The sequence below is a fragment of the Echeneis naucrates genome, chromosome 5, assembly GCF_900963305.1.
Source record: "Echeneis naucrates chromosome 5, fEcheNa1.1, whole genome shotgun sequence".
NCBI lineage: Eukaryota > Metazoa > Chordata > Actinopteri > Carangiformes > Echeneidae > Echeneis > Echeneis naucrates.
In genome coordinates, this window is record NC_042515.1 from 2,649,523 (window position 1) to 2,674,372 (window position 24,850).

General features: G+C 41.7%; 1 protein-coding gene across 6 annotated transcripts; it reads left to right on the forward strand.

Annotated features, from left to right (window-relative positions):
* Positions 1 to 190: 190 nt before the first annotated feature.
* Positions 191 to 23,401, forward strand: nisch (nischarin). Of its 6 annotated transcripts, none has more exons than XM_029502449.1 (28): positions 191 to 384; positions 1,428 to 1,511; positions 1,937 to 2,119; positions 3,395 to 3,443; positions 3,919 to 4,082; positions 4,159 to 4,254; positions 4,948 to 5,043; positions 5,136 to 5,288; positions 5,608 to 5,676; positions 6,383 to 6,568; positions 6,894 to 7,022; positions 7,145 to 7,258; positions 8,818 to 8,995; positions 10,992 to 11,110; positions 11,484 to 11,581; positions 13,075 to 13,341; positions 13,917 to 14,203; positions 14,886 to 15,097; positions 15,185 to 15,624; positions 16,041 to 16,225; positions 16,325 to 16,388; positions 17,053 to 17,191; positions 17,603 to 17,753; positions 18,111 to 18,230; positions 18,329 to 18,490; positions 19,480 to 19,652; positions 19,766 to 19,947; positions 21,832 to 23,401. In XM_029502449.1, the coding sequence occupies exons 1-28, from the start codon at positions 304 to 306 to the stop codon at positions 22,157 to 22,159; spliced, it is 4,509 nt and encodes a 1,502-aa protein (XP_029358309.1). In that variant the 5' UTR covers positions 191 to 303; the 3' UTR covers positions 22,160 to 23,401. The 6 variants fall into 6 exon arrangements, with proteins under 6 accessions (XP_029358309.1, XP_029358310.1, XP_029358311.1 ...); XM_029502450.1 differs by having other exon boundaries at positions 13,917 to 14,195; positions 14,884 to 15,097; XM_029502451.1 differs by lacking the exon at positions 21,832 to 23,401 and adding an exon at positions 20,847 to 20,920.
* The last annotated feature ends 1,449 nt before the right edge of the window (positions 23,402 to 24,850 follow it).

Here is a 24,850-nt window from a genome sequence, read left to right on the forward strand (position 1 = left end):
CTGTCAATTTATTTTTTTTCCTTCCGTTTTATTTGCTCTCAGTATTATTTCCCCGATAATTCCAGCATGTTTTAATAAATATTTAAAAAACAAACACAGTGAACTGGCTGTCACCTACCGACAGTCAATAAAGTTTTTTTTTTCCTTTTGGATTTGAGTCAGCTGTTTCTGTTCCCGATCACAACAAACATGGCGTCGGGAGGCGGCTAGCTGGAGGAAACCGCAGCACGTCCTGCCGACCTGTTTTTAGTTAGACGCTTTCCTGCTTAGTTACAGATTATATTAGTCGGTGCACATCTCAACATGGACCCCGGGCCTTATGCAGAGGAGGCCCCGGAGAGGAAAGTGTGTGTCGTCGGCTCGGAGCTGGTGGAAAACTACACTGTAAGCTCCTTTCTGCTCAACGTTACTCAGCCTAGCTTGTAGCTAGCCTAGCCGCGGCTAACAGGTCTGCCCAGCTGACTGTGAGTCGTCACCCTGGAAGTTACTGTAGTGGAAAAATATAGACATTTCTGTTTGGTTGTTTGTTTTATAAAACTTTTATTCATGTCGTTCTTTATGTTTTAATGCTTTAGAGGCTGAGCTCAAAAAGACCGGTCGGGCTAACGAGCTAACAGATAACTGACCGTGCCGCCTGCCAAGACAGCTTCAGAGTGTGTTTGTGTGTTTTCCACTAAAGTTCACCGACCTGTCGGACCACTGAGACATTATCCTCTCTCTGCCAGGGGTTATATTTGATGTCTTCATGGTGTAACGTCTTGTTTTACCTGGTTTGACATTCAGCAGCCTCAGACATGACTGATAAAGATCATTACTGCTCTCCCAGAATAGGAGCTTTGTAGCTTCGCTTATTTTCTAATCATAAAACAAACTTTAAGTCTGTTCAATACTAAGGAATGAATAGATAAATGAATACATATGGGTTTGTGGTGATTTCTTTTATTATCATATCTATTAATAATTCCAGTATTCACTGATGGGGACGATCCAGTTTCTTTGATTTTTGCGTCAATATAATCATAAACATTGCACTTGACAAACGTCTGGCTACAGTCTAGCAAGTAAACATGCATTTACTGTGTTTGTTTGTTTGTTTTGTTATGCAGTTCAGACTCCATCAAATCCAACTTTTCAAGATTCTCTTTATTCCTAAAAAACTTTGGGATAAGTGTGAATTTTCATTTTCACTTTGATATTCAATCATAGTGCCTTTTCAAAGGTTTCTCGTCAAGTCCAGAAAACACAGTATTTATCAGTTTGAAGTAAACTATAATTTGCCTTTCATGGCTCTAATTGAAAACTCTGTCTTCCTTACACAATTTATGGCATAAGCATTTGTTGTTACAATGCAACTCAGAAATCAGTTGGGTTGGAGGAGTTAATTCAGTCAGGTTTCAGTGCCTGAGTGTGCTGCTTTGGTGTTTCAGGTCTACATCATTGAGGTGATAGATGGCGAACACAGATGGACTGTGAAGCACCGCTACAGTGACTTCCATGATCTCCATGAAAAAGTAAGAGATGTGGGCTCTAACTCTTTCACCAAACATTAATTGTGTTCTTTCCAGGGTTGAAAATGTTTGTTTTTCATGCTGCAGAGGACTAGACATTATTAATCGCATGTATTGACTGTAGTTACTCCCCAAAATTCAAACCAGAACAGTATGTAATAATTCATCATCCTCATTCATCAGAGAATATTTTTATTGCCACAGACATATTGGGGATTGAACATCTCTGCACCACAATGCATTACATCGATATGTAAAATGCCTTGTTGGAGTACACTGTTGAATAATTTAGACCAAAAACGTTTTCCAAATATTGTGTGTGGTTGATAATAGGCTGTTTGAGAGGCTGTTTGAGAAATTGATAGCCAAAATATTAAATTATTTTGAAATTAAGCATTGATTCTTATTGTGATGTGTGTTTCCTCAAGCTGACTGCAGAGAAGAAAGTAGACCGACGACTGCTTCCTCCCAAGAAGATTTTAGGAAAGAACTCGAAGAGTCTGGTCGAGCGGCGGCAGAAGGAGCTGGAGCTCTACCTGCAGACGCTGCTGCAGCAGTTCCCAGAGGCCACACCCACCCCGCTTGCCTGCTTCCTGAATTTTCACCTCTATGTGAGTAAAACTGATTCCATTATTATCTGCAATCTTGGAACATGTGCTGTTATTCTTCTAGACATCTGTATTCCCTCGGCTGGAATTTCAGTCATTGAGCGTTTGCCATGTGCAGTAACTGGGCTGTAACAGCCTTTTTGAACCACCAGAACTGAGGCTGGGTGACAAAGTTCTGACTCATTGTCTGCGTTCCATTTCATCCCAAAATTGTCAAACAGACCATTCAAGTTCTTCCGGAACAAACCAGGGGAACTCTTTCTTCAAAGACCCGGTTTTGTGTACGAGCACAATGTCTTGGCAAAACAGGAAACAGACTTTCTTGAACTGTTGACACGAAGGCCAATTTTCCCTTTTTTGGTTCTTCTTGTGGTTTTTCTTTTTTAAATAAAGCAAAAAATGCAAGCCCCTTAATTTGTTTATGTGAATAGTTTGCTGCCTTATCATGCTTTTTTTTTTTTTTTTTTTTTTATAAAGTTGGTAACTGAATAGTCCATAATTTTGTAATTTTAAATATAAAATATATGTATGATTGATTAAAATAACAACAGATAAAAAATACTTAAACCTGCTCTTTTCCTGAAAGGTGGTCTTGATTAGGATAAAACCAGCTAAAGAATATTTAACTTCAGTTATCTCACCTTTGTCTTTTTGGATCTAGTGGAACATGATAATCAAGTCAACTGTGACTAAGTGGCAGGAAACAGCTGTAGGATCATGGGACAAGGTGTGAATGAAGGAACAAATAAATGATGGTTATGTCCTCGGACGAGATGCTGCTCCGGGTTAGTTTTTGCAGTTGTTTCTGAATTAGTGAGGTAAATGACTGTGATCACATGATGAGGACAAAACAACAGACCCGTATTGTTGGAGTCCCTCAGAACCCTGCTGAGTAAACAGCTGAGAGAGAAACCATGTGATGTGAGATGATCAACACATGATGGTCACGGACAGTTAATATCAGACGACCACCAAAAGTCCCTGTTGTCATTCATCATTAAAATGTGTTTATGCTACAACATGGCTTTGAAGAATAAACATTTGAGTCTCTGAGTTGAGTTCAGACAGGTTTTTCTCTGGAACATCGTATTATCCAGATAATCATCCTGTTGATCCTTAGCTATCTCACCTTTCACACACCTTCAGGTGTTGGATTTGAATTAATCTTCAAAAACAGTGTGTTGCCAAACTTTTGCCTAAAAAGGTAACAATGAGTAAAGACTAAAAGTTTATTTCAAAACAAATCCAAGTTTCAGCACGACTCTTTGTTTCTTTCAGGAAATTAACGGCATCACAGCAGCGCTGGCTGAGGAGTTGTTCCATAAAGGTTTGCTTCGCTTTTGACCTTTGACCTGACTGTTATTAATTCATGAGACTGCTCAAGTTAGGTGGTTTGTCAATTCCTGCTGTAGCTGCAGAGGCTGTCTCACTGACAACAGTTATAAATCTCTAACTAGGTGCAGTGAGCCACAATGCTCTGACACTTTGTTTATCAGTACATGTTAATGGATATCATTTTGTTGCAAATGTTGCACACACAGACATCTGAATTTGCTCAGACTGCGAAACAGCAGTCTGCAGAAACTTTTTGTTCTTTTTCATACAAATATAACTTGATTACTCTGTTTAAAAAAAAAAAAAAAAAAAAAAAAGAAAATGTTGCAGGTATTATATCTGGTTTGGAAATCAAGGAGAACAGCTATGAAAAGTTTATTAGCCACCTTGTAAAATGTAAAATGTTCAGACAAAGTCTCGCACAATGAGCAATGTCAAGTGGCTGGGTGTTTGTCCGTGTGCTGCAGGTGAGCAGCTGTTGCAGGCTGGGGAGGTGTTTTCTCTGTGCCCTCTGCAGCTTTACTCCGTCTCCCAGCAGCTTCGTCTGGCCAAACCAACCTGCTGTAACGGAGATGCCAAAACCGATCTCGGGCACATCCTGGACTTCACCTGCAGGCTGCGATACCTCAAGGTGGAACACCTCTTTATTTAACTCAAAACCACATTTAGCATCAGACCTTCTCACTGGTTGTGTTTTTGTTGGTCAGATCTGTGGTACCCGAGGTCCAGTAGGAACCAGTAACATCCAAGAGAGTTGTCTCCCCTTTGACCTGTCTATTTTCAAATCATTGCTGCAAATAGAGGTAACTGTGTGAGCTCAAAAGTCATGTTTGATGTAGACTCTTTACCAGCGCTGAAAGCTTTTTTTGATGCCACAACTTCTTGTGGGGCCTTCAGCTGTTAGATTTGGCTAATTTAATTTGCAAATGAACACAAAAATGAAACCAAAACATTAGATGGTGTGACACTAAGTCGAGGTTTAGTAAAATAGGATGTGGCAATAAAGCTGATATGATAACATTCTCCCGAAGGTGGCTTGATAACTGAAAACATTTTTGATGATTACATAAAATGTTTTCCTCTGGCTGAGGTTGAAAAAGAAAATGTAATAGGTTAATGGAAATGCACTTAAATGTTTTCAGACTTCAGTCACTAAACATAGATATAAACCAGGCATCTGTTTCTTATCATTAGAGGTTCAAAAATGAAGAACACATGACGTAGGGATGTGGTGGAGGACACATAATCACACGTTATTAACTGACCACATCATGGTTTATCAATCAAATTTTATCTGCTTAGCACGTTTCAGAATATTTATTGTAGATGAGAGAATGCAATTTTATCATATTCACACAAATGCTGACTGCATGATGTATCATAAGTATTGATGCCCTTATTTCTGATATAATAATGCTTTATTTAGTTTATTAATTAACAGCAGTTGGATTGTAGGTGTCAGAATTTTAGTTAAAACTTGTTCTGTCTGTTTTCAGATCAGTGAGTGCAGCTCTCAGCAGATTCAAGGTTTGTCATCACTGAGGCCGAGTCTGGCCACAATGAGCATCCACCGCTCCACAGAAACCATGATGGTAAAGTTGAAGCGTGCAGCTGTAGCATGCAGGTTTATGCAGCATGTTAAATGTGGTATTACTGATGTGAGCATTCTGACGCTGTCGTCCAGTCGATCCTGGTACCGGAGGCAAGTGAGTTCTCACAGTGGGAACCCGAGGGGGTGGAGTCCAGTTGTCCCGTCACCGCCGTCATTCCTGTGTGGAGAAACCTGACCACGCTGGACATGAGCCACAACTGCATCAGCACCATCGACAACTCGGTGGTGAGATGTACCGCCAACAACCACAATCAGACAAACTGCACTCTTTCAAAATCAATGCAGATGTTCACAGGAGGAGTGCTGACTAGTTGCCCATTTCACACAATCCTGGATATCGTATATACATTTTTCTATTATTGATTTTTGTGCAACAATAAAACTAAGATACACAAAAACACATGATGGTCAATAAAACGTCAAACCTTTACTTTACTAATGGGACACCTCAATGTTTTCACTGGAGGTCTATCACACACAAATAAAATAAGAGTCAATAGATTAAAGTCATTGTGTCCTAACACGCAATTTGTTTGTGTTACAGAAACTGATTCGAAAAGTGGAGTTTCTGGATCTGAGTTATAACCAGCTGTCCTCAGTAGAAAATCTCCAGGTATGTGGCAGCATGATTAAGCACCCCTCAGCTCTGAGAGAGCGATCCTCAACCCAGTGTCTCATTTTCCATTGTCCAGATTAAGCAATTCACCGCTTGGCCTATTTTAGAAAGTAATGAAGAATGTTCATGGTGACGTACAATATCAAATCAAATCAGATTTATTTATGTCGCGCCAAATCATAACAAAGTTACATCAAGGCACTTTACATATAGAGCAGGTCTGTACCAAACTCTTTTTTAAATTAATTAGAGACCCAACAGATCCCCCGATGAGCAAGCGAGGGAAAACTTCCTTTAAGAGGCAGAAACCTCGGGCAGAACCAGGCTCGGGGGGCGGCCATCTTGAACAATTTTGATAAAATAAAATGATGGAAGAGCAAGTCTTCATATTGGAGAAGAAATTTCTGAGCTGTTCAAATCAAATGAGGATGGGAATTTTTTTTATTGCATTCAGTTGAATTAATAGGAATATTTTCATGGGGACTTTACAGATCGTTTTATTTTGTAAGTTTAAACAAAACAACAAGGAATTACCACCAAACAGATTGTCAGAGAAGGTGAATGATACCCTGGAGGAAACATCCTTCTTTAATTGGTTGAACCTAGATACAGCACAACAGTCACTGCGGGTCCTGCAGGTGAAATAAAAAAAGTTGTGTGTCATTAACTGTGCAGTTCAGAACTGGTTGTTCTGTCTTTGCAGCATCTGTACAACTTGGTCCATGTGGATCTGTCCTATAACAGCCTGCGGGTCCTTGAGGCTGCTCACACTCGTCTGGGCAACATAAAAACACTGAGCCTGGCTGGAAACCAGCTGGACCGTCTGACCGGCCTCACCAAGCTCTACTCTCTGGTCAACCTGGACCTGAGCCACAACCAGCTGGCCCAGGTGATCTCACACTACATTACAGGGCAGCATGAATAAAAGAAGACAGCATCAAATATCCTACGTTCATAAAGAAAGAGATGAATGAGTGATTGAATTGTTAAATCCAGGTTAATTGATCAGTCATATTAATTGCTCTGCTGTCAAATTCACAAAGAAATAATAACAGATGCACTTCCAAAGAACAACTTCACAGCTGTGTTAGAAATATCCAGCCTCTGTACAGTGGCTCATGTAATAAATCCTGAAGTTAACCTGGGAGTTACTGGAGTAAGATTTTTCTTTTTCTTTAGTTTGATTCGTAACAAGTATGTGTTTGTTTCTGCAGTTGGAGGAGATCAGGAACATTGGCTCACTGCCGTGTCTTGAGAAACTCAACCTGTCCAGTAATCCCATGTGCATCATCCCAGACTACAGAACCAAAGTCTTGGCTCAGTTCGGAGACCGTGCAGCAGAGGTGCACCGCAGCTCGTGTTACTACTGCACTGCTAATGTTGATATCTAACCCTTTTAAGTAACGAGACAGACAGCTTGTGTTTGTGTGTTAACAAACGTTTGTTTATCTGCTGTTTGCATCAGGTTTGTCTAGACAGTAAAGTGACGACAGAGAAGGAGCTGGACACAGTGGAAGTGTTGAAAGCCATTCAGAAAGCCAAAGAAGTTAAAGACAGGATGAGCAGCAGTGACAAGAAGGTAAAATCAGTCAGGCTGAAGCCTGCTGACTTTGTTTACCTCTACATTTTATCTTTATGGTGTCGTATAGCTTTTTTTTTTTTTTTTGCATGTGCTTGTCTTTATTAAATTAACAGTATTTTCATGCTTCCTTGTGGCCACATATCTCCTGATCAGTTAGTGTTAGGAGTCAGAATTCAACCTCTGTTCTGATGTCTGTTTAGAAGTTTGCACTTAAAGGATGATTAAAACAGTGTGAAAATGTTGAGTTATATTAATTGATGAGTTTTCTTTCTTTTATCAAGTGTAAATGAGTCATTTTTTAATCTCTTTTAGGACCGGGACATCGAAGCTAAGAGGATTTTACATGACAGCACTAAATGTTCCATTTAACACTGACTCTGCACTAATTTGACTCATTTGAACTTAGAACTCTCGAAAGCAGACCCCAACCTCTGGTTGAGTCTTCGACTATAATTGTAGTTTTTAGTTTAACTAACCCCGAAAGCTACTGTAGAGGTTTTATAATTCTCACCTGATCATGATCCAATCAGAGATCACTGCAGGATAAATAAATTTGAGCTGACTGGTAATGATCCTGGTATAGGTTAGTTACAAACACATCATGAAGATCACGATGTGTTTTGTTTGATGATCATCCCAACAGCCTGTTCGACTAGCTACCTGCTCTAACTGCATGCATGTTTGTTGGACCAGAATATCTGCAAACCAATAATTAGACATTTTTTTTTAGTTTAGAGAAACTGTGCACATCAGCAGCAGCGTTAATATGTGATTAAAAAAATTCAGCCAATGAATTGAACATGGGCCTGAAAACATGTCTGATTGGATGTGTGAGGTTTAAGTCGGGAAAACTTGGAAACCTGTTTCCAATTAGCAAATGTAAACTGATCTGTGAAATTCATCAGTTAAATCTGTGTGTACTGAACATTTTTAAAAAGTGTTAAAACTGTTTAATATGTTTTTTTTTTCTTAGTTGTCACTTTATTTTGATCTCTAATCCGAAAAAAGTTTTTGTATATTGACTTACTACCACACACACACAAGAACAAAACATTCAAGCCACACGTTGATCTATTCTTTCAGCTATAAGTGTCAGTTGGAAAGTGATTTTCGTCTTTCTTTATGGTTTCATATCTCACAGGCTTTAAAAAGTTGCAGGAGAAAACAGCTGACAACAGAGATTCTGAAAAGCACTGACTGCAGCTTGTTCCAGTCAGTGCTTACTTATTTAAAGAAAACTCTGAAACCTGCCATGGGTTGGCAGGTTGTGTTTAAACTTTCATCACACAGAAATAGCTCCTGGATCTCACAGTTTGGTTTTCACATTTTCACACAGCCTCATGCATGTGATTGTACAATTAGAGCAGAAGATTCCATGCTGCCATGCTTCCATGGCAAAGAGCAGACCTGTCTCTTTAAATCCTCCAAAAATTAGTGATAATTCGTCCTTAGAAAGTGTGACTGGTTGTTTTTCTGCTGCTGATGGAGCTGCTGTTTTCAAGTTTTAGGATGTGATGTGGTTTCTGAAGGCTTCCTCCTCTCTGTCCTCTCGTCAGATCAGTGAGGAGACCAGGCTGTCTACTGCTGCACCTCCTCACCTCTTATCCTGCTCCTCCTCCTCTTCTCCCCCCTCCTCCTGCTGCTCCTCTGCTGTCGCTCCCCCTGCTGTCACCTCCTCCTCCTCCTCCTCCTCCTCTTCTTGCCCGGCCCAGCAGGCTGCCTGCCCCAGCCAAGGTAATCATGTATGTATCAGGCTGTGCAGGGCCGAGGAAGGGAGTGTGCAGTGGATTTTCAATTTACTATAAAGCAGCAGTCAGACAGGAAAGTGTCAAACTTTACCTCTGCTCTTTGTCTGGAATTTGAAAGAGCCAATTTCAAAAACAGCAGCAGGAAAATTGATATTTGAACAAGTACAAGCAGACCGAGTCTACAATTCTTCAATCCTCACAAATTTGTCAGTTGTTTCATCATAAAAATGTCAGGTGATAAAGCCACAAGTGACACATTTCTCCAGCAGCCTGAAACCCCAAAATATTAAGTTTACACTCATATAAAACAAAGAAAAGTTGCAAATTGTTAATTTATTTTATTTTTTTTTTTTGCATTTTAGTTTTTTATTGAAGATGAAAGTGATTCTGCCAATGTCCACTTCTTAGAACTAAAAGTTATGTTTTTATCTTGTTACCCTTTCCAAACTGTCAAAAACATAACTGGTCATTCTTGTGCTTGAGAAACTTAATCCTGCAAATATTTGTTTTTATTTTTAACTTCTTCATTAGTCAAAGATATTAAAGTTATACAGTGACAAATTAATTCTTAAATATAAGGAGATTCTCCCAGTAAATGGCGAGGTTGAGGCAGAAAGCCGTCCAGTCTCTGGCCTCTGAGACCAAATGTGTCACTCATTAAATATAAAGGATTTATGGTGTTTAAAAAAAGTCTTTCCTCTGTTCTTCATCCCTGAAGGTGAAGGTTTTATTGTCCATCCATAAAACACTGGAGCCAATCTTAGCTGACATTGGACAGGGGCGAGATTCACCCGGGACAGGTTGTCAGTATATCACAGGGCTGACATATAGAGACATTTAACTTGTACCCAGAGGGAGGGAAACTGCGAGCCTAAGATCTCCTTAGATCTTCTGTTTTTTTTTTTTTTTTTTTAATTGATTAGGTTTAAAAACAAAAATTTAAAAAATGAAACTATAACATCTTTGAAGATAAGGTTTAGTTTGATTTTCAGTGATCCTCTTCTTTAATTCCATGTTTGATTTTTAATCAATCTGGAGCGCATTGACATGGAATTTAATGTCACTTAGGGAAAGACAACTTGAGTATAATCACGAGCTGTTCACTTAAAAATTAAAGCTTGAATCAGGGCAACAATACGACTGCGCTGCATTGAGGAAAATAGATGAAGCTGATGAAGATAAAATCATCTTCTCCCACTTGATAGAGCACGACTTGTTCCGGCATCGAACACAGATTTCTAAAGCCCCTCTTTATATATCATGATGTAGATTCTTTGATTCCTGCTCAGAGAAGAAGAAGAGCCTTTTTCATGATTATAACTTTAAACATGCTGATCATGTAGAGCCAACTGCTGTTTTCAACATAATTATCTTTGGCTGTGAAAGTCTGCAGCTCCGATGTTACTGAGAGGTCAGCTGATAACGAACAAGATGTATGAATACAGACAAATGAAAGACATGTTTGAAAGTAGTTAGAAGCAGCTCCACTCAACTTTGTCCATCATGGAGCACAAACAAATTGATTTCTTAATTAGATTCACACGGATGAAGTAATGCATTTTACAAACAGCTGCTGGAGCCTGATGGGAGAATCAGTAATCAGTGAAAAAGGCAGTTGATCATGTAAAAACCTGCAGATAATCACAAGCCTGTTTTATCTGCTTTAGAGCAGACTGTCTTCATCTGAAGAGTTAAAACTGAACCCTCTTTGTTTTGACCTGAAATGTTTGTGTTTTCTACCAAAGCTTAGAGGCTCATCATCGCAACGTAATTTAGTTTTTAAATTAAGATATGTAGATTTCATCGATATCGACATTTGCCGTTTGCTGCCAAGAAGTGTCTTGTCAGGAAATGTAATAGACTCCTGAAATTATTGTGAGTCAAATCATTTAGAAAATAATGACATCATCCTCCTGAGCAGTGTCACATTATGCGACAATATCGTCATCAGCCGCACTGACCTGTTTGGTCTCCTGTTTCAGAAATGACAAGCAGAGAAGAAGCCGCAGTTTCCCTCAGTGTTCTCCCTCCTGTGGATGCTACACCCCCTGCTGAAAGCTTTAACCCCGACACACACCTCCTGTCTGCTCAACACACCCAGGTTGGGGCTTTAATCTGAAGGAAAATTTTAACTATTACTAACAATTGATAAAGTTTGACAGTTCAAATTATGTCATGATAGAAAAATGTGATCACTGAGATACTGATGGTCTTAAAACTCTTCTGTGTCTATCATGTTGTTCGGATCTGTTTGGTTGTGGGGTTTTTTTTTTTTTAAGAAGAAGAGGAGAGTTTGTCCATAACAAAGCTCTTTTTTTGTCATATGAAATGGGTTCATCATGAACTGTGCTTCAGACATTTATGTGCTTAGGCTGAAATTCAGTTTGGTAATGTTGCCAGTTAGCTGAACGCGTATGTTGTGTGTTTGTTAACAGTCATCTGAATCCTAATGTTGTCTCATGGTTTGTCTGCAGAGGCAGCAGCCTGCTGTCAGTCTGTCTGAACACGCACCGTCTGGCACTCCCACAAGAATTACAACTCCAACTACTGCAACTACTACCGCCACTGCCTGGTCAGTATCAAACGCCATATTATATAAGTTCATAGGTAGATAGAACTTGATTGATCCCCAAGGGGAAATTCACCTAGTCAGGAGCTCATCAAAATAAAATAAAAAATAAAAAAATCTAAAAAATAAAACATTATCCAGTCAGCAGGGGTTGAAATCTCCAGATATTAATACAATAATTAATATATTGTATAATATATATAATTAATATTAATACCTCAGGATGTTTAGTCTGTCTCCTGGCAACAGTTTCATGGAGAACTTCATATGGAACTTCAGCAGTTGTCTTGGGTGGAATGTACTGTATGTAACTGTATTGTTATAATGTGACTGAATTCATAGATACGTAGTGTGGTCTCACACCAAGTGCCAATAATTCAGCAGCACGTCTTCTCCTTGACAGTAATAAAGCCATCCTCCTCCTTTCTTCTTTCCACCAGCGTTAGTGTCTCTGTCCTTCCGTGTGAGAGTGAAGCCAGGTACTTCCACACAGAAATAAAGATGTTTTGATTCCATCTCATCACGTTTGTTGGGCAGAGAGTTAACATTTGATGAATGATAGCAGAAAGGGCTTATATCTCCATTTCCTGGCCTTCACCTTTGCACCAGCACGGCAACCACAAAAACGCCTCTTTGTCTCAGCTGAAATCGGGTTGTATCCTTCAGATTTTCCCAGTTTCAATGAAAGAAGCTCTTCTCTTGAGTAAACTCTTCTCCCCACAGAAATATCCATCATCAATTGACAAAAAATAATAAAAATACAACAAGAATAAAGTGACATTTTGTAAAAATTGAGAGCTACCAGACTTTGCTGCTTCTTGTTGAAGCGCATGTTCTAGAAATGTCATGGCGTGACATCTCAGTGACACCTCCATGGAACATGAACACAGCAATTATGAATAAATGTATAATATCTTAATGACTCTGGGTAAACTAGGATGTAATGTGATACTTGTAGTCTTATCTAGCATCAGCGAATCTGCTTTTGTAACCGCTCGATAGCTCTTAATGTGAAACATCATTACAGGAAGTTTTAGATTTCAGCCTGTTAAGCACCGATGATGGCCTAACGGAAATAAAAAAGCAAGAATGTGAGTTTAAAAGTTAAATAAACTCAGAGGAACAAAGTGGCAGAATAAGTGTTGTGGAAATATCAAAATGTGATTGACTAATTTTCTTTCAAAGTCAAACAGGCTCAGATCAGAAAACAAGGAAGCTTTGTACTAAAACCTCAGCTGCTACTATTTAGTTTTCCTAATTTCACTACTGCAGTACTGCAATACTACTGCTACAGCTGCTGAAAACTGACCATGACTAGTATTCAGGAAGGACAGTGTTGAAGTTCAGTCCTGAAAGAAGTCAAGATGGAGGACGGTGTAGTTCACCGTGTGTCCAGCTGGAGGCTCAGCTTTCTACTTTAATGGTTAGAAAACAAGAGGGTGCACGAGGACACTCAACTTATTTGACCCCCTGGTCTCGCTCTTTCTGGCCTACAGTTGTATCTGCTCCTCTTCCTCTTCCCGACCAGCCGAAGCCAGTCTCAGCTCTACCTGGTGTCCTCTGCTTCCTTCTCACCTGCTCTCCTTTTCCTCCTCCAACAAAGACTTCACTACCCAGCTCTCCCAGTGCCTCTGCACTGCCCTGAAGGAGGAGAAGAAGAAAAAGCAGGAAGCAGAGGAGAAAGAGGAGAGGGAGGAGAAGAAGAGGTCTGAATCCAGAGAGGTTCAGTCCCATGTGGAGGGCACCCAGGTGGGCAGTCCCAGGTAAATCAACCAGAAAACTTTTCTCATATTTACAAGTTTCCAATCCGTTTTGGGACCTTTTCTGATTTCTCTGAGTCCCTTTGGATTCTTAGATCCTTGTAAAGGTTCTGAGATCCATCAAAGGTCCTAATGGTCTCTGGGATAACAAGACGGTTATTTTTAGGATTCTCAGATATTCACGTTGGTTCCTGGCATGTCTTAAAGCTGCAAATGATTTTTAAGATTCCCAAAGGTCTTTGGGTTTCTTCATGGTTTCTCACTTTGCCCGAAGGACCCACGCCGGCCTGAGACTGAAAGGCATTCTGGACGGAGATTTATACTGTTTTCTAAGAAAATAAAATTGCCAGATGATTCTGGAATACTGCTCGCTGTTCACTTCTGATATCCCATAAAAGACTTAGTTTTTGAGATCCCATTAATTTCCTTTTTCAGCACTTGCAGTACTTCCATGTATCCGTAGCTGTTGCCAGAGAAACACTTACAGGCAGAGGAGATCACATAGTCATATATTTACTTTAAAAAATAAAGGAAAGGAGAAAAAAAAAAAGACTAATCTGTCATAACAACTCTTCCAGTCCTGGCTCTGGTGACGGATACTTTGAGATGGGTCTGGATGACACCGGGGAAGAGTCCAACTGCTCCTCCTCCACGTCGCTCGCTGCTCTTCCTGTCGAGCTCGGCAGCCACCAAGGTGACCTGTCTGACGGGGAGGAGGAGGTGAACGTCAACTCGGTTCTGTGGTGTTGCTGCCTCCAGGTGGAGGAGCAGGTGGAGCAGAAGAATGCCTGTCTGGTGCTGGCAGACCAGCTGTTAGGACTGCTGTATCTCTCCGATGATTTCACACGGACCAATCAAGACACAGGTAATCACACAATCAGCCAAGCTGTCCTTTGATATTTGAAGCATGCAATACAAGTGTGGGAGTGTTGCCGCTCTTTTTCATAGTTCACGTGCGGCCTCCCTGATTTTCATGCCAACTGAATACTTGGCTCTTCACAAAAAAATCTTGCCATGTTCCTGCTGCTGAAATTTTAAGAAGACTTAATAAAACAGATGAATCTGTGTTTGACAAAACTGAGACGATTCTGACAGACAGCATGCATCAACCATATCGATGAGAACTGTGTTCAGCAACAGGAAATGAAACAGCTGAAATTGTGTTCATGTGTTTCAGAAAATCTGAAAATCCAGTAACAGTAAAGGTGGAGGAAGAAAGAAAACGGTGACTTGCAGGACAAATAAATGTTATGAGCTGTTAACTGAGGGTTGAACAGAGCTCAAAAAGATATTTTGTAATATTCAGTAGAGAAAAGGAACGGATGATACAGGGTCTTTTGAGCTTGGTTTTATTTTGCAGCCATTGAAAATTGATTAATAGTTGAAACCACAGCGTTGTCTTTAGTGTGAAGATGTGAAGCTTTTGATGTTTTACAGGCAATACTTTTAGTGCCAATATGCAGTAAAGAGCTGGATGTAAAATTGAGCTGTTGGAAAGAATTATTTAGTTTTCAGCTGAAATCTTAATAGTGATCTGTTCTCCTCAGACCAGGAGCAGAGTCCGCCTGTGAAGGAGGTCTTGTCAGGCCTGCAGATGGACCTCCTGCTGCCGTACTCCCAGCTCCTGTTATCCCCCCAAGACCAGCTCCCTGACTGCTGCCTCGCCTTCGGGCTCCAGTCAGCTCCCACGCGCTGGTACATCTTCTCCGAGGTCGAGGCTCTCCGGCAGACCAGGACCGAGCTGACTACGCTGATCCAGGTCAGAGAGCAGCGCACGATCCAGATCACTTCACTGGATGTGTGAGCACAGAGAAGACAAAAATCCTTCTCACTCTTTTTTTTCCAGGCAGCAAAGTCTCACATCGACCTTGAGGCCCCAGAACTTCAGATCCCTCAGCTACTCCCCCCGTCACTCATCAACTCCTGGGAGCTGGAGGAGAGTCAAGGAGCCCAGGGAGGCTATCCTGCTCAGCTCCTTCCCTCCTCCACCTCCTCTTCATCCGACATCCACCCACTCCTGTTAGACATCTTATCCCAGGAAGACGAACCCCGCCTGTCCTCGCTCCTCTTCCTCACCCACCGACACCTCTGGGTGCTGAAGATAGACTTCAAAGAGTTGGCAGAAAGAGAAAGGAGCAACGCTGACCTTCATGACTCGTCCTCCTCCTGGTGCAGGCTGCTCCGTGTGCCCCTCGGCTCTGTGATGCTTTACCCCAGAGAGAGAGCTCCTCAGATGGGGGGCGGCACCAGCAAGACCCCCTGCCCCGGCCCGAAACACCAGCACAGGTAAGAGATTCTGTCAACTACATGTCTGTCCGAAGTAAACTTTCCAGGATTCAAAGTAAATAAATCAAAACAACATGAGCTGTCTGTGTCTGAGAGTTTGTTTTTTTTGTTATACATCCATATAAATGATAAATCAACATGCAGATTTATGTCTGTAGGTTCTCAGTCATCCAGGTCGTAGTTCTAATCTTAGAAAGTTGAATCTAGGACAACTGGACCTAGTTGTAGATTCCTGAAGACCTCAAAAATCTGCAGCTAATTTATCTTTCACAGAGGTTCACTTTTCATCATTTTTCTTTTTAGATGCATCAATTTACTGATTGATTGTAATTTTTAACACTAGTAAAATGGATCCGCTTTACTTTACCTGCTTTTCAAGGAGGTCATCTGTGTTTTTGCCATCATGTTGTGTCCAGGGGGAGTCACACTGCGGAGCTGCTGCTGGGAAACCAAAGGCTGCTGCTGCTGTTCCCCCTGGCCCAGGACAGAAGCTCCTTCTTGGAGGAGCTGAGCCAGCGGAGAGCATCCCTCGAGGGGCTGAAGATGTTGGCTCTGCCCAAACCCTGCAGGCCCTGTCCACACCAAAGAGAACAAAGACAAGGTGAGCAGATCTTTCCCCTCTTAGCTGGTCGTGTCATTTAGTCTGACCCGTTTTGGTTTCTTACTCCTCGTTGTTGTTGTTGTTGTTTGTTGGTCTCAGACCATTACAGATCCAGAGACCAGTGCTGTTGTACCAGTACCAGGAAGTCCCACAGCTCCAGCAGGTACATTTCCAAAGAGTCCAACATTTATTTTTTACATTTCTTCTCATCAGTAGCATGCTAAAATCACAATTGTGTGATCAAGGCCATACAGCGTGTCCCAGTTTCACACTGAACACTTTGTTCCCATGCAATCAGGCCATTTATTTGCCAGAGTTTACATTTCTAAAACAATCCATGAATAACCAACGTTATCAATAAAGTTGAGATATAAGCCCTCAACCGTGAGTCTGACAGACACTCTTGCATTCTCATTAATTAAATTTTTACAGATTAGAGCAGTGTCAGCTATATTTTGGGTGATAAGTAAGAAGACTTCTCAAAAGACGCTGTTCTGAAATTGTATCAATTACAAAGTTTTCTGGCTCACACCAGAAATGCCACACATCTACTGTGGCAGTAATTAAATGAGTAGAAATACATGGCACCACCAGCACGATAAAGACGAAATTGATTTTGATCAAATTTTAGCATGATATCCAACTTGTTTCTCTCCAAATTGTTCTGATTGGCTTCGAGGGGGGGACGACTTATTTTCAGAGGAACATCAGGGAGTCGTCATCTTCTTACAAAGCAGCTCTACAGCGTTAATCAGAGAGATAACTGTGGGACTATTCATGTTGCCCACCCCCCCCATCCTCCTTTCCTTTTTCTTTCTCCCCCACAGCTGGGACTCCTCTCATCTCCAGCTGGAGGAGAACCAGCCGTCCTCCCACCTCCTCCCAGGTCTAACCCCAGGACTGAAGCTCCTGGCTCGGCTTGGAGGAGAGCAGCTGTTGGCTTTCTTCCAGAGATATATTGCATTGGTAGAACTCCTCTAAATTCAGCATTTTGTTTTCCAGCTGCCTTGCTGATTGTTTTTTTTTTTTTTTTTTTTTTGCAAAATAAATGAGAGCTTTTAATGGTTTTAATTTTGGTAGGGCTACAAAAAAAATCAATATACTCATTACTTTCGTAATGAATGCTTTAATTTAGCAGCAACTATCAAAAAGTACTCTGTAATTACTTTTTTCTCAGCTGATAATAGTAACATGCTCTCCCTCTTTTACTTCTTGAGGGACACATTGACTCAAGTCACATTTTCTCAGGTGATTTTGATGTGATGAAGTCCAGGCCTCCTCCTTCCATCTGTTCTCCCACCTTTAATCTACTTGAAGCAGTGCTCATGTTGCACAAAGATGCACTGAAACATTTCTTTCTTTATGTTATGTTACTAGTCTGAGGCGGAGGAGGTGAGACAGGTGTTGTGGCTGTCTGTGGTTCTCTACAAGTCTCCTGAGGCCGAGCTCACATGCTGCCTGCTGCTCTCCAATGATACAATCTACTTCTTGTTGGAGGACTCTGCCTCCACCCTCGGCCATCACTCAGGTACGAGGATCAGATATTGTCATTTAGTCAGGGTGAAGACAGATCTCACATCATGTCACAGAGGATTTTATCTTTCTCTTGCTGCTTTTGTTACACTCCCTTTTTTTTTTTTTTTAACATTATCACTTGAAATTATAGGCCTTTTTTCTCCAGTCAAGGAGTAATGCGATCTCCAAGTGGAGATCCAAATCAATAAAGAAAGCTTGCTGTGTTTTGACCTCTAAAATAGTTCAGGTTGAAGAACAACAGTGGTTTCTTTTCGCTTCTTTGTCATTCAGCTCTTTGCTCCATGATGATCACAGCGGTGTCTGCAGGTCTACAGTTTTGTTAAATTTTCCTTCCTTTTATCTTTCTCAGTGTTGGACATCACAGATTCTGGAGATCCAGACGTCTGCCTGTGCTGCTGTCTGTCCATCAGACTGTCTGAGCTGCTGTCTGTCAACGTGGGACTGTTCGATCAGTACTTCAGAGTTGTAGGTCAGTTGAAACGTACAAGTTTAGATATTCAGCTGCTGCTTCGTGCTGATTTCACTCCATATCACCCCCTTATCGGTCTGTGGCTCCTCTCCGTGCAGGTCGTTCGGCCGATCACATCGTGTGCTGTCTCAGCAGGGACAGTTATGGGACGGGCGTCTTTCTTCAGGAGCTGATGTCAGCTCTCAGTCTGCAGCAGCAGCTTCCTCCTCCAGAGCCGTCAGATCAGGACTTCTACTCCCAGTTCACCAACACAAACACAGGTTAGCATTCTGGGAAACTCTTCCCCACTGCTCAAGATTAAGTGACACTATGAAGCTGTTTTCACATGAATGTCCTGGATGCTAATTACGTGTCTGCAAAGTTTTTCAGCGCGGGGGAGGAATGGATGACTTTTTTAAGTCTATATTTCCCTTCACCACTTTTCACTTTGAAATGGAAAAATGAGAGCAGAAGTAAATTGGTATTCCAAGCAGAATATTTTTCTGTGTCGCAGAGCGTTTCTTGAGGGGATCTTTAACAATCTCATTAGCTGCTGATCCTTCACACAACACACTCAAGAAGTGAGTGCTGCGTTCCTGAGCATAATACAATCCAACTCTTTCAAAAGTAAGATTCACAAGAAGCTGCAATACTTGAGGAAATCTCACTTCTTGGTAATAAAAGACTGTGTGTATCATTATTCTTATGTATAATACTTATTATGTAATTGCCAATCATAATTATTATTATTCAGTTTGGTTTTGTAGTCCTAAAGTTTGCCCCCTTTGTTGAACTCCAGACTTTGGACTAACATGGAGAATACCATAAGAAATCACTTAAATCCTGAAGAAAATTCTTGAACCATCAACATGATCAATGCAAAGAAACACAGATGACCAACTAACAGTTTTGTGTACATATAAGATACAGAAGTAATCATAGTTCATTGATTGGCTCCCCCTCCAACCCTGACTGACTGGCAATAATAGATTCATTGATAGAAATCGATCTGAGTGGAAAATGAAACTAAGTAGTTATCAGTGTTGTTGTTGAACGTGACAATTTATATTAATATTGAGATTATAGAATGATAAACACTGCTATAAATTTAGATACGGCCTTTACAGATATTGCAAACACATAAAGTACTTCATTTAGTAAATAGTTTTAATTTCTGATAATTGTTCTTGCCCTGTTATGTGGATTTGTGAATTGCGCTCAGTTAAAAGAAATTATCTGATGACAGATGTGAATTTGTCTCTTCTGGCAGGTAAGATGCAGAACTATGAGCTGGTCCACAGCAGCAGGGTGAAGTTTATCTATCCCAGTGAGGAGGAGATGGGAGACCTGACCTTCATCGTGGCAGAGAGGAAGACTCCGGCGAGCGCATCATCTTCATCGTCACGCTCCTTTAATGTCCTGCTGTACCTGCTGGTTTTCCAGGTCAGACCTTCTGTTTTCTGGAGCCCTTTCTACACAAACACCATACCAGTGCTTCTCATGTTTAAAAAAATAAATAAATAATGATAATTTTCTCTTCCTGCTTTTTGCTCCAGGTCCAGATTCCCAGCCAAGGCTCCGCCCTCTCAGGCCCCTCCTCCTCCTCCTCTTCAGGCTCCGCTCCATCTCCAGTGCTCCAGCCCAGGACCCTGATCCTGACCAGCACTGACGTGTTCTTACTGGACGAGGACTACATCAGCTATCCTCTGCCCGACTTTGCCAAAGAACCTCCCTCCAGGTGAGCACACCTGAAGCAGAGCTGGTTCAAGGCGGCCGAGCAGTAAAGTAATAAAATGTGTCGTCTGTTTCTGTGGAGCACAGTTGTAATTTGGCAGCAAGGAAGGAAAAAAAAAAAACCAAACCCAAACAAGCTGTCCTCTCGTGTTTGTGCTCGCTTGCTGCAGGAAAAGAGGAAGAAGAGGAGACAGTGACTGGCAGATGAGATACTGTGTGTGTTGTGTAGACAGTTCAGTCTCAAAAAAACAAACAGATGAAATCAGTATTCATTGAAGCCTGAAAACAGAGCTGGTGGAGTCTGAAAAATATTAATGATAATAATCACATTACGCTTAACCAGAGCTGACTCCTCGAGATAGAAGTTGTTGTGACACAATGTGTTTTTAGCAGTGAAGTGTCCCGTACTGTCGCTCCCCCGATAATAACTGGGTTATTTAGCTCTCATTAAATAAGCAGTGATGATCTCATCTGTCCCATTTACACCATTTCCAATTTCAAGGAGCTTCCGCGTTGCTGTGTTGTTTTTTGTTTTTTTTTTTGGGGGGGGTTTAAAACCCTTGAAGTTGGCTGACAACCACCGCACAGCTGCAAGCATTTCTTCCTGAGTGGTCGCCATTTTTGTGACCATTTCCTGATTTTGGCTCAGGAAGATGGCCGTTGTTTATCCCTGATCCCTGATGTGATCTGTCCTTTTACCACCCGGGGAAGTCACTGATCAAATCAGGTGTTGGCAGAGGTTTGGAGGTGTAAAGATGTTTTTAATTATTTATCACTATGACTCTGCTGCAGTGGGGAAATATGACCCAGATTTCAACCTGTTTCTGTTTAACTCTCTCATAAACAAAACATTTGAAATCCTAAATGCGTTTTTTTTTTTTTTTTTTTTTTAATGAACAGCAGCACTTGAAAGAGCCATCGGAGAGAAACGCTGCTAAAGCAACAACAGTTTTATCAGCCCAGAGGCAGAAACAGAGCAGATCTGCTGCATCACTCTCTCTTAGTTTGGAGATCATTAGCTGAAACTACTGTGTGGTATGTTTGTGTTACTCTTCCTCTGCAGTTTTCTGACTCACAATGTTGGAAAAGAAGCAACTGTTTTGGTGTGTCAGCGTGAGCACCATCCAAAAATAACGGGAATCTGATTTAAGTTTAAAACAGCTGATAGAGATCCATCCATTAATTCAAATTGCAGGCATGGAACAGGAAATTAGATGGATTTCACGTTGAATCTTGAAAAGCAATAGAATAGAAATTATAAACCAATAAACATTCACACTGCAGGAAATCAGGGTGAATCAATGAAGACAGTAAAAACCTCTGAGCAGGAGCAGAGCTGAGTCCAAGACAGCTTGCCAAGCGTACTGAGACTGTAGCTAACTATGATCTCAGGATTATCCTCAACGTGGAAACCTCCACAGCTGCTCTACTGTCACTTCAGCCCGAGCTGCAGTCTGAATCAACAGGATCTCGATCACATTCACTGAAAAACAGGTGAAAGCTATGAGAGCTGGAACTGAAGTGAGCATGCAGGAACAAGACGCTGCTGCCATCACAGGAGGGCAGTGAATGACATAATGACCGCAGAGAGGCAACAGAGGCTGAACAGGAGAGAGAAGCGCTCCGAGATCAGACCTAAGCAGAAATGCTGCCTATTTTTTGCTTTAGCACACCGCTGTTTCTGAGCCAGATCAAGCAGACAAGCTTCCTCTTTCTTGTGCAGAATTTTTTTTACATTAATTTTTAATGTAAAAAAAAAAATCTACACTCAAAAAAGCAACCTGCTGGTTTGCTTTTCTTTTTAACTTTAAATGTCTTTAAAAATGACTCAGTGATCACATTAAATGTGTCATTTCTGTGTGCCACTGATCGTCATGTCTTCTTTCAGGGAACGCTATCAGCTGCGTGAGGCTCGGAGGATCCGGGACCTGGACCGGGTCCTGTTGGGCTACCAGACGTACCCTCAGGCTCTCACCCTGGTGTTCGACGACCTGCCCGGCCCCGACCTGCTCTGCCACCTCACCATGGACCACTTCGCCGCCGGAGGGGAGGAAGCTTCGCTCAGAGGCGGCGGAGCCGGCGGAGGCGCAGAGGGCGAGGTCCAGTGGTGCGTCTTCGTCCCGGGAGCCGACAGCAGGGAGAGGCTGATCTCGCTGCTCGCTCGCCAGTGGGAGGCGCTTTGCAGCCGGGAGCTTCCAGTAGAGCTCACCGGCTGAACGGACCCAGCGGCAAGTTTTCTGTGTTAGCAGGAGCTGACTGGCAGGTGAAGGGGTCATGTGACTGGGATTTATTACACATGGGTTCAGGGCTTGATTAGTTTACAGACTGATGGACAGAATCTCTGCTTGGCACCTTCATTTCATGAGGACGCAGGCCTCAGATGAACCACTTTGACTCCTCTGCCTGTTAATATGTGCACTAGAAGTCGAGGCGTCGCTGCAGCCTCAGCTTCATGAATCTTTCAAACACGCTTTCAGACGATCTCTTCTGGAAGTCAAAGTCTGCTGCTGGAAAAATGGTGTGGGAGGTTGTTTCACAAGCACTTTGAAGCGTGCCAACATCTTCTTTGGATCGGATGTGGGACCTGCTCCCTTGCTTTTCAGGGTCCACCAATGGAAAAACAGAGGAGGGGGGTTGGCTAGAAGGACGGGGTCAACAGCGGGCTGCCTAAATCCCAGGTCTAACCTCGTGGTCTTTTAAGGAGAAGATTTTCCTCTTTGACAGACAGACAGACAGACAGTGTTTTTGCTCAGCAGGGGGCGCTGCAGACAGTCCACAGGAGTCACTGCATTACCTTAAAGAAACAGTCTGTCATTCTGCTCACTCGTCTTGATCGCTGTCGTCTCCAGAGGTGGAGGAGAAGAACGATGTCAGTCTGATCTGTATGTAAAGTACAGAGAGGTCCACCACACGTTTGGTGGAGTTCAGCACAAAGAGCGGAACTAAGGAGAAACTGCAAGAAGTCGGGGGGACTGTAACTCCAGAGCTGTTTCATTTACATCTTTTCATTTCTGTAAAACCATTTTTGTCACAGGTGTTCAGTCTGCCCAAAAACACTGAGCTGCTCAGCACAATCTGCACATTATAAATGAAGCAGTATTACCGAACTGTCCACTAAAGCTTTTTATTAATATTATTTGAATACAATTGTTGCTTTGGGACGGACTTGTTTTCCACCCTGGAGCTGATTTTGTACTAAACTTGAAGGCTCTGGTGATATTTGCAACATGAACTCTGAAATGACATATTTAGTATTATCATTTTGAGTGTAATTTGTTTGTCTTCTGTTTGTCGTGTTTCATACGTTACTGCTGACAAATGGGACAGTCTGTCTCAGTTTGACCTCCCCAGGCTTCACCAGTGTTGTTTATGTTTCATATCTCTTCAAAAGGGGAACGCCGCTGAATTAAAGGAAAAAAAAAAAAAAGTAACAATAATTTCTCTTTGCTTGAGCGACGGTGGATTGCTTCCTCGAAAAATCAGCAGGATTTCACCGCAGACGACGCGTCGTTCAGCTGATGCAGCGTTTAAGACCAGAAAAACTGTTTGACTGTGGGAAAGTCGGGCTGAAACAATAATGGACGGACTGACTGCGTGACAGCTCTTTACTAAATCCAGACATTTTGGAACCTGATTATTCACCGTAACCTCACTGAATCCAATCGTTACATTTTTTTATACTCATACAGCGACTTGTTTTAATGAATATATCATTCAGTCATCCTGCATTATTCAGCAATAATTTCCTTCTTGATGACTTTGAGAGTTGAAGAATGCTGTTTTTATGTGACGATCTCAGCTGTAGATGGTGCTTCCTATGTAATTTGGAATGTTATTTCAGTCTGGTGTTGAAACGAATGTTTCCTGATGAGGAGGAGGAGGCTGCCGCGGCTGTTCAGTTGAGATGTAGTGTAATAAAAGAGCAGCAGAAGAGGAGCCATATTGTTGTCACGTTTAAATTAAGTAAGCTGTCTTCCCTGTTAAAAGATTAAAGTTGTTGAGGATGAGATGTTCGAGGCTTCTTATCAAAGATTCGTTAGGGTACGTTGTGATGTTAGATGTTTGTTCCGCATATTTGATGGGCGGATTCAATCCTTTTTCCAGTTTCCTGGAAAGCCCTGAAATGGTGTTTAGTTGGTTTAAAAACATCTGAAACGAGGAATCCAGCAAACGGTCTCGTCAGCAGTTGGTCTCTCTGCCCGCTCACTGAGGTTTTGTTCACTCAGCAATTCAGCAGCACAAATCTCAATGCCACCTTTCAACTCATTCAACTTCCTCTATTTCCTGTCTGCTCGTCATGAAGCGCGGCCGGTTTCCTTTTTGGGGAGAGTTTAAGAGGCCGAAGGCAGATATACTGTACCAGGAAACGTTAGCTCAGCAGAATCAACCACCTGACCTCTGATTAGCATCCATTTGCTTCCATTGGGTCAACTGACCAATAGGAACGAATTCAGGTTTAGTCCTTAACAAGGGAAACGTTATCAGAGAAACAGGATTTTAAGGGAATTTGTGCCAAGAAGAGATGACACAGCATTTTAAAGGAGTGAACAAGTTCAACAGTTTTTTCTTTTTTCTTTCATCAGGATATTTATCATATAACTTATCAACAAATCTGCTCACATACTTCTGTATTAGCAGGGTGATCGTCACCATCGCTGCATGAATTCAAATTAATACTAAATAAAACAACATGGTTTTAAGTGATATCTCATAACTTGGTCCTCCACATAAAGTTAAGAGTCTGAAAACCAGCTTATTTTCAGAAACGATTGAGGGAAGATGCTCTCCTGCCCCCCAGCAGGCAGTCTTTCTGAGCTGTACTGGCCCCACATGGTCCTGCATCATCCAGAGGCGGTTTTTTGTCTTCATTTATTATTTTGGTTTTTAGTTTGAGCTCTCTGGTCATC